The 11,146-nt window shown below is 46.8% G+C and overlaps 2 protein-coding genes across 15 annotated transcripts in view; both read right to left on the bottom strand.

Annotated features, from left to right (window-relative positions):
* Positions 1-5,275, bottom strand: part of qsox1 (quiescin Q6 sulfhydryl oxidase 1) — a 20,285-nt gene extending 15,010 nt beyond the window's left edge. The window contains exons 1-6 of one of the 4 annotated variants that reach the window (XM_027014380.2): positions 4,846-5,275; positions 3,859-3,959; positions 3,366-3,414; positions 2,751-2,853; positions 1,038-1,128; positions 655-800 (exon numbers count right to left, since the gene is read on the bottom strand). In XM_027014380.2, coding sequence (XP_026870181.2) covers positions 655-800; positions 1,038-1,128; positions 2,751-2,853; positions 3,366-3,414; positions 3,859-3,959; positions 4,846-5,131 — 776 coding nt within the window. In that variant the 5' untranslated portion in view covers positions 5,132-5,275. The remainder of the gene's footprint in view (positions 1-654; positions 801-1,037; positions 1,129-2,750; positions 2,854-3,365; positions 3,415-3,858; positions 3,960-4,845) is intronic. The other 3 variants (XM_027014378.2, XM_027014379.2, XM_035521991.1) reach the window with 3 other exon arrangements.
* Positions 5,276-5,877: 602 nt separating this feature from the next.
* The window catches only part of cep350 (centrosomal protein 350), a 32,015-nt gene continuing 26,746 nt past the window's right edge, over positions 5,878-11,146 (bottom strand). For all 11 annotated transcript variants that reach the window (XM_035521981.1, XM_035521980.1, XM_035521984.1 and 8 more), the window contains 5 exons: positions 9,254-11,145; positions 8,480-8,923; positions 8,221-8,367; positions 7,827-7,949; positions 5,878-7,617 (listed from right to left, as the gene is read on the bottom strand). In XM_035521981.1, coding sequence (XP_035377874.1) covers positions 7,453-7,617; positions 7,827-7,949; positions 8,221-8,367; positions 8,480-8,923; positions 9,254-11,145 — 2,771 coding nt within the window. In that variant the 3' untranslated portion in view covers positions 5,878-7,452. The remainder of the gene's footprint in view (positions 7,618-7,826; positions 7,950-8,220; positions 8,368-8,479; positions 8,924-9,253; position 11,146) is intronic.

Below are 11,146 nucleotides of genomic sequence, written 5' to 3'. Positions count from 1 at the left end.
CAAGCATTCAGCTCTGCTGCGGGCCATCTGTTGCTGGGAGCAGCAGGTGAAAAAATGCTATTGTTTCTATGCACAAAATTTAAAAACAAACAGACAGACAGAGACACGTGCACACATGCGCACGCACAGGTAGGGTAAATAATTTTTTGCTTGTGTCTTCTGAAAGACTCTCCCTGCATGCAAGCTTCCTGCCAACCTGCACAACTAAGCAACATCACCATGGCAATGTGGGAATTCTGAGTGATGGCACAGACTACAATTCTGTGGTTTTCTTGACAGGACCTGATGTTTACTAAATGCAGAGAGGTGATAAACCTTCAAAAGGTATAAGAAAAATGTCTCAAAATGGAAGTATCATACAAAGGAAAGAAGAGGGCAGTACTCACTCACTCACACACACACACACTCACACACTCACTCACACACTCACTCAGCGTAAGATTCACCAGCAGGTGGCCAGAAACGGTGCCACCCTCAGTGCCGGTGCCGACGAGGAACAAAGATTCTTCAAATTATGTGATTAAAATCACACACTTGAGGTCTGTAAATCAGAGCTTTTGAGATTATTAATCAGCAGAGCTGGTACTGCTATGTTTGGCTGCATGCTCTGTGCGTGCGCCTGTGTGTGTGTGTGTATATGTGTGCGGCACTCACACACTGAGTCTGGAGTAGTTGGTGGGAGACTTATAGAGGTAGCAGGAAGGGAAGTCGGTCACGTTGAGGCGAGTCACCAGCTGTTCCTCTGAACGCAAAACACGCCGCACAGCAACGTTCTCAAACTGGAGCAAATCCAGAATCACCTACACGCACACACACGCTGTTCAATTTTATCTCACTGGGTCCCAGAGAAACAGCAGTGCTCTTTCTAACTCTGCCAGTTAGAAAAATGGTCACTGAGTGTAATGTGAGCATTTTGTATTTTGAGTGTAATGTAATGTGAGTAATATGTGCAGTAATGTGAGCAGTACAATGTGATGTGTGCAGTGCAGTGTGGTGTGGTGTGTGCAGTGCAGTGTGAGCCCACCCTGTGGACTCACCTCTCTCCCCACATACGAGTCATCTGTCTCAAACACCAGCGCCAGGTGCTGGATATTACTGTTCTTAGAGTACTCATCAACCTCTGCCACACTGTAACACAAACACACGTGTACACACACACATGCACATGCAAGCAAACTTAGAAGTGCATATGTGACATATACATACCAGACAGCAGGGTGGGGTAGTGCCTCGTGAGCTGGGCTAAACACACACCTAGTGCAGGGTGGGGTAGTGCCTCGTGAGCTGGGCTAAACACACACCTAGTGCAGGGTGGGGTAGTGCCTCGTGAGCTGGGCTAAACACACACCTAGTGCAGGGTGGGGTAGTGCCTCGTGAGCTGGGCTAAACACACACCTAGTGCAGGGTGGGGTAGTGCCTCGTGGGGTGGGGGTAGTGTGTTAGTGTGTGACTAAGGAGTTGCTTCTTATTTGGTAATTAAACTGCTTTACTTTTACTCGTTTTGTTCATTTTGAAAATATTGTTTTTATATTTTCATTTTTTACATGTATGGCATTTAGCTTTCGCTTTTATCCAAAGCAACTTACATTTGTGACTGAGTACAACTTGAGCAATTGAGGGTTAAGGGCCTCGCTCAGGGGCCCGGCAGTGGCAACCTGGCAGCTACCAGTTCCCTGTACCATTTGTTTTAGTACAGTTGCACTTTTATTTCCTTGAAAGGTGGTTCTTAAATAGTTTTTTTTACTCTAATTATACTTTCTTCTAATGAATCTTATGAAATTTTCATTTTATCCTTTAAATGAACTTTTATCTATCTGTCAGTCGTGGGACAAAACCAGATGCTTGCGGATGTGAAAAAAGGAAGGAATGGGGGAATAATCCAGTGTACAAAAGAGACAATCCAAGACGCAGAGAAATAGCCAGTCCAAGTCCGAAACTAAAAGAGCAAAGATACAAAGAACCAGGCAACTATTCCAAAAGGGGCAGGCAAAAAGACAAAAAAATCCGAAAACAGGGTACAATACACAGAAAGGCTATCCAAAAAGAACGCTCGGTATGCTTAGAGATGAACTGCCGGCAATACTTCGCAAAGACTGCGAGTCCGAAACCTCCTTATATACACTATAAATTAGGACATACAGGTGGGTTCAATGCTCTGGAGAAACAGATCTGATTAAACGCCTCCGATTGGTCACATTGTTGACTGGGTGATGAATGGGCTGCTGGGTATTGTAGTCTGCATTGGGATCTGGTGTCATAACACTTGCATTTAAATAAATCATTTCATTTTATTTGAATAATTTTTTTAAATAAAATGTTTCATATTTATAGCCAATACCTTCCTGAAATTATAAAACTATTATCCAATCTATTCTCTATTTTCAGTAAAGCACTTTTTATACTGTTTTTAAGAAAGTACTATACAAATCAATTTTATTAGTAGTAGTATAAGTGCTAGTATTAACATTAGTATAAGTAGAAGTAGAATTAGTAATATTATTATTATTATTAGTAGTAGTAGTAGTAGTAGTAATAGTATTATTAGTAATAATAATAATACTATTATTAATAGTAGTAATAGTATTAGTAGTAATATAAGTAGTAGCATTAATAAATTTGAAGGTTTACCTGCAGCACAAATCTGAGTGAGTACACACTGAGAATCCTGGGAAATGTATTCCCTTAAAAACATTTCACACCATCCAAGCTAAAGTAGGTGTCTATGTGCCAGCTGTAGGAGGGGCTCTGACCTGGCTGGCTCTAGTGGGGGACATGCAGGGGGCCAAGGGTCATGGTGCTTCTCAAGGTTATCGATGATAAGGTGACGAAGGCCGGGAACATCGCGGGGAAATCCTGCACACACCCACACACACACACACACACACACACACACACACACACACACACACATACACACACACATACATACACCCACCCACCCACCCACACACACATACATATATACACCCACCCACACACACACATACACACATACACATACATACATACACACATACACATACACACAAACATACATACATACATACATACATACACCCACCCACCCACCCACCCACACACATACATACATACATACATACATACATACACCCACCCACCCACACATACATACATATATACACCCACCCACACACACACACACACACACATACACACACACACACATACACACACACATACATACACACACATACACACACACACACATACACACACACACATACACACACACACATACACACACACACACATACATACACGTTACAGAAGTAGAAGAGAAGCCAAACTTGACCAGTGTGATAGTGGGAACAGATATTAAAACACCGCATCTATTGCTTTCATACCTCTGAGATCCTTTGCCTTGGTCTTTATGTCAGAGTATGCAGGGAAGAACTAAGAGAATGAGAAAGAATAAGAGAACAAGAGACAGAGTGAGAGAATAACAAAGAGAAACAGATTGACAAAGAGAGAGAAATGTGGGAAAGAGACAGGTGTGTGGATGGATGGCACATGTATATTTGTACAACTTTAACTGCAACTCTTTAACTCTGTATCTCTCACACACAAACAGAGAGAGAGAGAGAGAGAGAGAGAAACAACTCATGTGTAGCCAAGGTGGCCTTCAGGCTCTCAGCGTGCAGCACAAACACAGATGGCCCTGCCTAGACAGCTCCAGTAAAACAGGGCCCCTAACAACTACAGACACATGAGAACCCAAACCGACGTGTAATAAACACACATACGTGCAGGACACTGACACATTCCCTGAATGTGACAGAATTTAGCTGCACATGGATTTCTGTTGTTTTGTTGTTAGAGTTCAGGGGAACATGCTACCTTAAGCCATGGGTATCCGCTGATACCAAAGCGGTGGCAGACTCCACTGTTTTCGACATCGGAACAGTCAATGGCTGCCAGACCAACCGCAGGTTTCCATTCTAACAAGATGGAAAGACCGACATTTTAGCAACACTAAATGATGACCCATCACTTTTTTTTCACCTGCATATCAGGTAAATAAAACGAACGTCATTTTCTGGCGGCTGATAGCGTAACGACGCAGAGGGTTGAAAAAAAGACGCACTAAATGGGGAAACAGCCTTATAACTGATCGTAGCCCATGCAAAACAATACAAACGAATGTCTACAAGCATACGAATTTCTAAATCACGTTTTGTTAAAACAATCTTCATTAAAAGATGATCCACGCAGGCTGACAAAATCAACTTATAATGTAGTAACAGTTCGGGGGAAAAAACAACTAACGTGGGGGCATTTCTACTACAAAACAGAACTTTATTCAATAATGCCAACTTTAAACCGACGCCCACAACATGAAGCAAAAATAACTAACTAAATAAATAAATCTATCAAACCAGCATTGAATCTACAGGAGAAAACGGATGAAGATCGCCAAAAGACAAAAAGAGGGTAACGGTTTAAAATGCTTATTTAACTAAAAAACAAGGAGACTCACCGAACAAACAAATCTAATTTAACCAAACGTCACCACGTTAAATGCAACAGATGCGAAACAAATCGGCGGAGCGTCGCGCGGACGCACGGTGAGTCCTCGCGCTCGTTGCTTTCTCTTGACGACGTTGAGCTAAATAAACTGCGCAGAACCGGAATCGCTGTAATGATCGGTAACTGATCGCCTTCGGACTCGGGAAACTGTCCTGCAGCCTGCGTATCTTACCGACAGCTAGGACTGTAACTGCGCTCCGTTTAACGCGCCGGCTCCACGCCTAGCGCAGTCCGCCACCGCGCTGTTTGTACATCCAGGTGTCATTACCCGGTCTCCACGTTTCGCACAGTACCGACCTTTCACGTCTCTGGCGAGTTTTTTCCACACGGGAGAGAAGGCGATGCAATGTCCGCACCAGGCCGCGTAAAACTCCACCACGACGGCGCCTGTGGAATTGAACACTACCGAATCCACGTTGCGCGACGTTAAAATCGCCAGCTGGTCGGACGCCGTGTAGAGGCCAGCTTCGGTGGCTAAAGGAAAACTGCACGCACACGAGAGCAGAACGTAAAAAAGCGCGTTTCTGAGAGGTGTCGGCCTGCTCGCACACAGAGACGTGGCACGGTAGTGCCGCCGCGCCATCTTCGCGTGTTCCGCCGTCGGACTGAGCTGCAGGAGACGCCGAGAGAAACTTCTGAGCAGATCACGCGGCACGGCACAGGCTGGCCGAGGCGCCGCGTGACGCCGCCCGCGCCCTCAAAACAAATAATCGATAGATTCAGCCTCTGCGAACGCACCTTCGTATGAAGCACTGCCACAGTGAACTCACCGAATGCGTTTCAGCCAAGCGCGGGCCTGCCCTCGTGCTTAAACCACCACCCATTGCTTCAGCTTCACTCCAGTAAGCGCGAGTGTCAGAGGAGTGCGAGGAACTTGCGCGTTTACTGTGCACCATGAAACAACTGCTGCATGTTTGTGTGCAAGTTGGAGGTGACAACTGCACATCTGCGTTCATAACGCTGCATTAAAAACGTTTAGCTGAGTTGGAAGCCCATCGAATTCTGCGCAACTACGATCACCCATTTTACAAGTTTTAATTAATAAAGTTTTTAATAGTTATTGCAGTTTTCCCTTGCACGTCTGAACTGCCCCATTAAGAATCTCCCCATTGTCAAATATTTACCCACCGTCCCTAAGCCGGTTCAAACTCTACAGTTCACCCGCGCACACGCTTGCTCATCTATCCCAGCCCGTAACTACAGCCCGAAATGACTGAAATTAAGGTCTCTGTAAAGCAGACGGTTCGCACTATTCGACTGAGTAGTGGTGATTTATCGCTGTGAAGTTTCAGAAGAACAAGAAAAACAAGACGCAACAGAAGCATCCCGATGTGTGATTGAGAAAGAAGTTTTATTTACACGTTCAAAGATCATTCAACAAATATTTCTACTATGTACATGTGCACAAACGGAGCTGTTACTCTACAGCACCCACATCCTGCGAGTAGGCCTTTATTTTCACACGCACGCACTTTAAATATTCAAAATGTCTTTTATGTTACCAATTTTAAGTAAAAATTGATTATCATACAATTTGTGCCACTTAAATCCTAGTTTCTCCAAAAGCAGTTATTGTTTGTGGTATAAAAGATGAAGCATGTGCAGATAGTGACTAAAGACTGAGGATCACTGTGTTCTCTAGAGGAGGTAGAGACCCTGAACTCTGCCCTGCGCTGCATCACTGGACATCCAATACAAGTGCCAACAGTGAGCAGCTCACCTGTTACCACATCACTGAACTGAATTCAATACATCACCTGTTTAAATGGATCTGTTCTGAAATAAAACCTGTAACAAGTAGAGGAGGATTAGAATAATAAGCAAACCCCCTCCGTGCAGCGTTTATGCAGCTTGATGCACCAACTCCTCTGTTACAGGGGCTTCCGAACGTGTGCTGTTGTGGTAGCAGGTTCAGGGCCCAATAAAATGCCCGAGAGCAGTGCAGGAGGCATGTGATGAGATGTTTAAACACAGGCTGCATTCTCTACTTAAGTGACGTGAAGCAGCAGGGCTGTCCTGCACTCACGGAAAGGCAAAGCAATCAGAGATTTGCGTCGAACACACAAACATGTCTTCCTCTAGCTGTTTCCCCACGGGGCTGATCTACCGTCACCCCCAGCAGCATAAACGGGAGAGTAAGGCAGAACAAAACGACTGTCTCGCCACAGCTCGGGAGGTTAGGGCGCGGGAAAGCTGCTAGAGCAACTCAAACCAGAGAGGCACTTAAAGGAGGAGACAGACGGTCGTGGGACCGCCAGATAAACAGAGACAGGAGGTCAGTACTCCCTACAGCTAAAACCACATCCACATGTGCAGTCAGTATGACGCTGCGTTTCACAGGAACTGAACGATTATATGGACTTACATGAATCACTAAATCCTGTGAGACAGCCATTTCAGCATTTACTTTATGTGCGTAGACAGGTTTTGCAACTAATGACATTCTAAAATAATTTCTCTTTATACGTTTCCCAATATTCTTTGCATAATTAAAAATTACCTTTCAAATAAATTAACTAATAGAGGTAAAAGAGAAGCGTCATCATACAGTCATCTTAAAGTGGTCTGGCTCTAATCAGACTGTTCAGAACGTGCTCTGAACTTGGAGAAGGTTGCAGGATGGTGGGCGATCCACCCAGATACAGCGGTGGTGCACGCACATCCTACAGGACCACAAACAGCTGGACTCCAGTAGACACAAGAGCCTGCAACACAGCAGTGAAGAGATCTGACGTGTGTGTGAGTGAGTGTGTGAGAGAGGGGCATGGGCGTGCACATCCCAGCATGGTTCTGGTTCGATCCTAAACACTTTAAGCACATGATGTGAGTAAGTGCCTTCTTTAATTGCTGTGGAGTGAGCGAATAGGTTTAAAACAGGGTAAGGGCAAAGCAATAGCGGTGCCATCAGCACATGGCCCGTTTGGACCTCTTCTCCTGGATGTGGATCAGAACCTCGGCTGTGTCCTTCAACAAAGCGTCAAAGATACTGTCTGCCAGCTGCATCTTCACAAAGAGCTCGTCTTCGTCATAGTTCACCCACTGGGCCTCGTCCTCGTGCAGCTCCTGAACCTGGGGAAGCAGGACGCTGTTAGTCTGGACTTACAGAGCTTTATGGAAACGTATGGAAAAAAACGTTATGGATTTATACTCTGCCACAAATTCTGTACAGAAACGAAGCAGCCAACTCAATGACTTTGGGGAAACTCCTCCTTAGCTGACCAGGAGAAAATGGCCAGTGTTGTACGAGAACAGGATGTAGATCACACGCAGCTTCTTACCAAGATATGGTCGACCCGGTCACGCTTTTTGCGTCCAAATTTCAGCATCTTCTGCCAGTCAGACTTCTGACTCTGGCCTGCCTTCAGGCCACAGATCTTCAGGACCTCGCTAGTGACAAACGCCTGGAACACAGAGCACGCCAAACCATCAGATCACAGGGCTCCACAGCTACAACATGGCCATGCGGCTGGGTCTGGTGACAAAGGCTTATTCAGTTAGCAGTGTGGCTTAGTAACCCTATTGATGTATAAGGAATGGCATCTCAAAATAGATAATGACGAAAGCTGTAACAAATTGGGACACTGGAAACAGCTTCAATGAAGACAGCAAATCAGACATCACTGACATCTTGAATAAACACAATCTGACAGACATTTGAAAACAAGCCGTTACCTGGACTTTAGTGATGTCACTGGGGCTGTTCACCCTGTGGATGCACACAGAGTTCACGCGCCGCGGTCTGACCCACTGGGGGTGTTCGCCACTCTGGTCTTCCATGTAAACATCCTGGACGACCTCCCACGACAGGTCAAACACTGCCTGCAGGAACAGTTACGGCTCAGTGAGCACAACGATATTTATTTAGACGTGTTTAAAAACCAGTGCACGGAGGCTTCGAAAGAAACCAGCTGCCATTTTTGCTCGGACTCACCTGTTTGTAGCTGAGTAGACACTGAGCTTCCTGGTGGTCACGGTTGTTGCTGTCACACAGGAAGGCTTCCGAGGGCTGAGGTTTGGGGACTCCAGCCACGCTCCGATGGCCCTGGCCCAGCCCGCACCCTCTCCAGATCTCCTGCAGGGCAGTGCTCACCAGTTTCTGCACCTCGGGAGTGGTGTGCGGGACCAGCATGGCAGACTCCTCAGGCTGTTTGACCTGTGAGAGCTGAGGCCTTGCAGGCGTCCTGGCCTGCGGAGATGCAGGCACCGCCCCCTCCTGTTTCAGCTTCTGCTGCTCTCTACGAGAACTGAGACCAAAGTCCTCGTCAAACCAGTCCTGCTCATCGCCAAGGACATCCAGCAGCTCGCGGCTCAGCTCCAGCTCTGCAAGGCGTTTGGCCAGCTCCTCCTGTCCACTGGGCCCCAGGACGGGGCTCTCCTACAGGGGAGACATGTCAAGGCCACTGCAGTACAAAGATGTACAAACTAAAAAACCCAGCTGAACTCTGCTCTTCACTACAGGCAGGAAAAAAAGGGGGGGTGTGTCAATAGCACTGGAACAATCAATTTTCTCATCAGTTTAAAATGTAAATCATTCACTTTCTTGAAAAAAAAAAATCCTTTTAAAGAGGTGGCAATGATTAGCCATTTTTCAAATCTTACTTACCAAAGTTAAAATAGTGTCACTGTGCCTAATGCATCATATATGCCTTTTATTTTGTTAAAATAAAGGTAACATCGATAGATAAAAAACATTGAAATTACCCACCGATCTGTTGCACAGCTCTGGGGAAGACACTTCTTCTTGATCCTTGTCGAAGAAGGCGTGTAAGCTGTCTGCTTTGGTGGGAGCTGACCGGAGCCGCGAGACCTTATGCCCTTCGAGTGCTTCTTCCCCACTCACGACTTCCTGCTGATTGGCAGCTGTGATTTTCTCCTCTTTTACCTTCCTAATCTGCTGAAACTGTCTCAGAGTGTCGCACATAAACCTGTCCAGGATTTCATCAACCAGGGTGCCAAGGGCCCTTCCGCCACTTGCTGCTCTGGGCTCTACACACGAGAGGCCTGAGGTTTTCTGGAGGTCCTCTGCTCTGGACCCCTCACTACTGACTAGCAGGTCCAAGATGTCCATGGTTTGTTCTGCTTCCTGTCTCTGAACTTTTGATGTTTCTTTTTCTTGTTCGATTGGCAAGTCCTCCTGACCTTTTGAAAAACTTTCAAACTTCAGGACGATGTCTTTGTTTGTCCCATTTGGCCCTGTGAGCTTGTCTCGGTCTTCTATGATATTACCATTAAAGGCATCTATGCCGAGGGTTGACGTTATAAAGTTGTCATTTCCAGACTGAGGGAGCTGTGTGTTGAGATCAGATGGCCAATCAGAGGAATCAAAACATAGATTATGCTTTTCATTCTGCAGGCCGCTTTGCTGTGCATCACCTGCAAGGTTCTGCTTCTCCAGCATTTTATCTGACTGGTCATCAAACGAAGAATCTTCATCCTCAGTGTCTGCATGGCCCTCCAATGCCTCAGGCAGATGAGAGATCTTGTCAGGAGGGACAAATATTCCACATCCATCTCTGCATTGGAAGTAGGCCACCCCCTCACAGACTCCATTACTAGTTCCTTCTGCCTTGTCCAGCTCCACTCCAGCCCAGAATCCACTGGCAAAGCTTGTCTGGCCCTTGAATCTGAGAGTGCCTGGGTGGATGTTGCTCACCATCACCCTGTCACCTACACAGTAACCAGGCAGTCCCTCTTTCACAGGCTCCAGGGATCCTTCTACAGATGGAAAGGTTGTCAGAAACTTCGGAGGGATAGCACTGTCACTGATGTCATCTGCTTTTGAGGGCTTTGGCAGACCCTCAACCTCCAATAGGCTCTGAGAGTGGGAACGGCCACTAGCAGTCTCTGATCCGACATTGATATCTTCGTCTATTTCCTCTTCGCTGCTGACAAAGGAGGGTTTCTCCTTAGGCTGTGCAGCTGAAGGTGACGTGAGCTCAGAGCCCTGATGGCCTTCCCTGGGTGAGGAGCCAAGTGAAGACTCAAAATCATCATCATCATCATCATCATCATTATATCCATGGGTAGAGGGCAATGGTGTCTCTGCATGCTCATCCCCATCATTCCTGGGAGAAAGGTCAGGGCCATCACTGAGTGAAGGGCAGTCTGGAACTCTGGGCTCATCTGTGTTTAGCAGCAGAGCACTGGAGTTCCTCTCCTCCCCACCGTTCATGGAGTCGACTGCATTAGGCCAGCACGTGCCAGTCAGAGCGTGCATCTTGGGTGTGGTGACGTGCTCAGGCGAGGCCACGTGCTCAGCCCTGTGGGCTGGCTGGAGCACCACCCTGCGCAGCGGCTCCAAGAACTGCGCTGAACGAGAGAAATCCTGCTCATCACTCAAACCCTCTGACTTCAGAGAGTCCAGCTCTTCAATGACCTCCGACCTCTCACTGGAGACAGTGGCATTGGCTGGGGACCTAGAAGAGCTCTCCAACTGGCTGCGGGCATTGTGCGTAGGGGGGTGGTGTTGGGGTTCGGGGGACAGCAGACTCCTGCTCACCCGCTCTGGGCTCCCCAACACTGGGGTTGGGGTCACTGTGGAAGGCTCTTCCTCTGAGGACAACACATCCTCAGTGCAGACCGCTGGAATCTGCACAGC

The sequence above is a fragment of the Electrophorus electricus genome, chromosome 23 (genome assembly GCF_013358815.1).
Source record: "Electrophorus electricus isolate fEleEle1 chromosome 23, fEleEle1.pri, whole genome shotgun sequence".
Lineage (NCBI taxonomy): Eukaryota > Metazoa > Chordata > Actinopteri > Gymnotiformes > Gymnotidae > Electrophorus > Electrophorus electricus.
The sequence above is the reverse complement of the archived record's forward strand: the minus strand, read 5'-3'. Positions and strand labels throughout refer to the sequence as shown.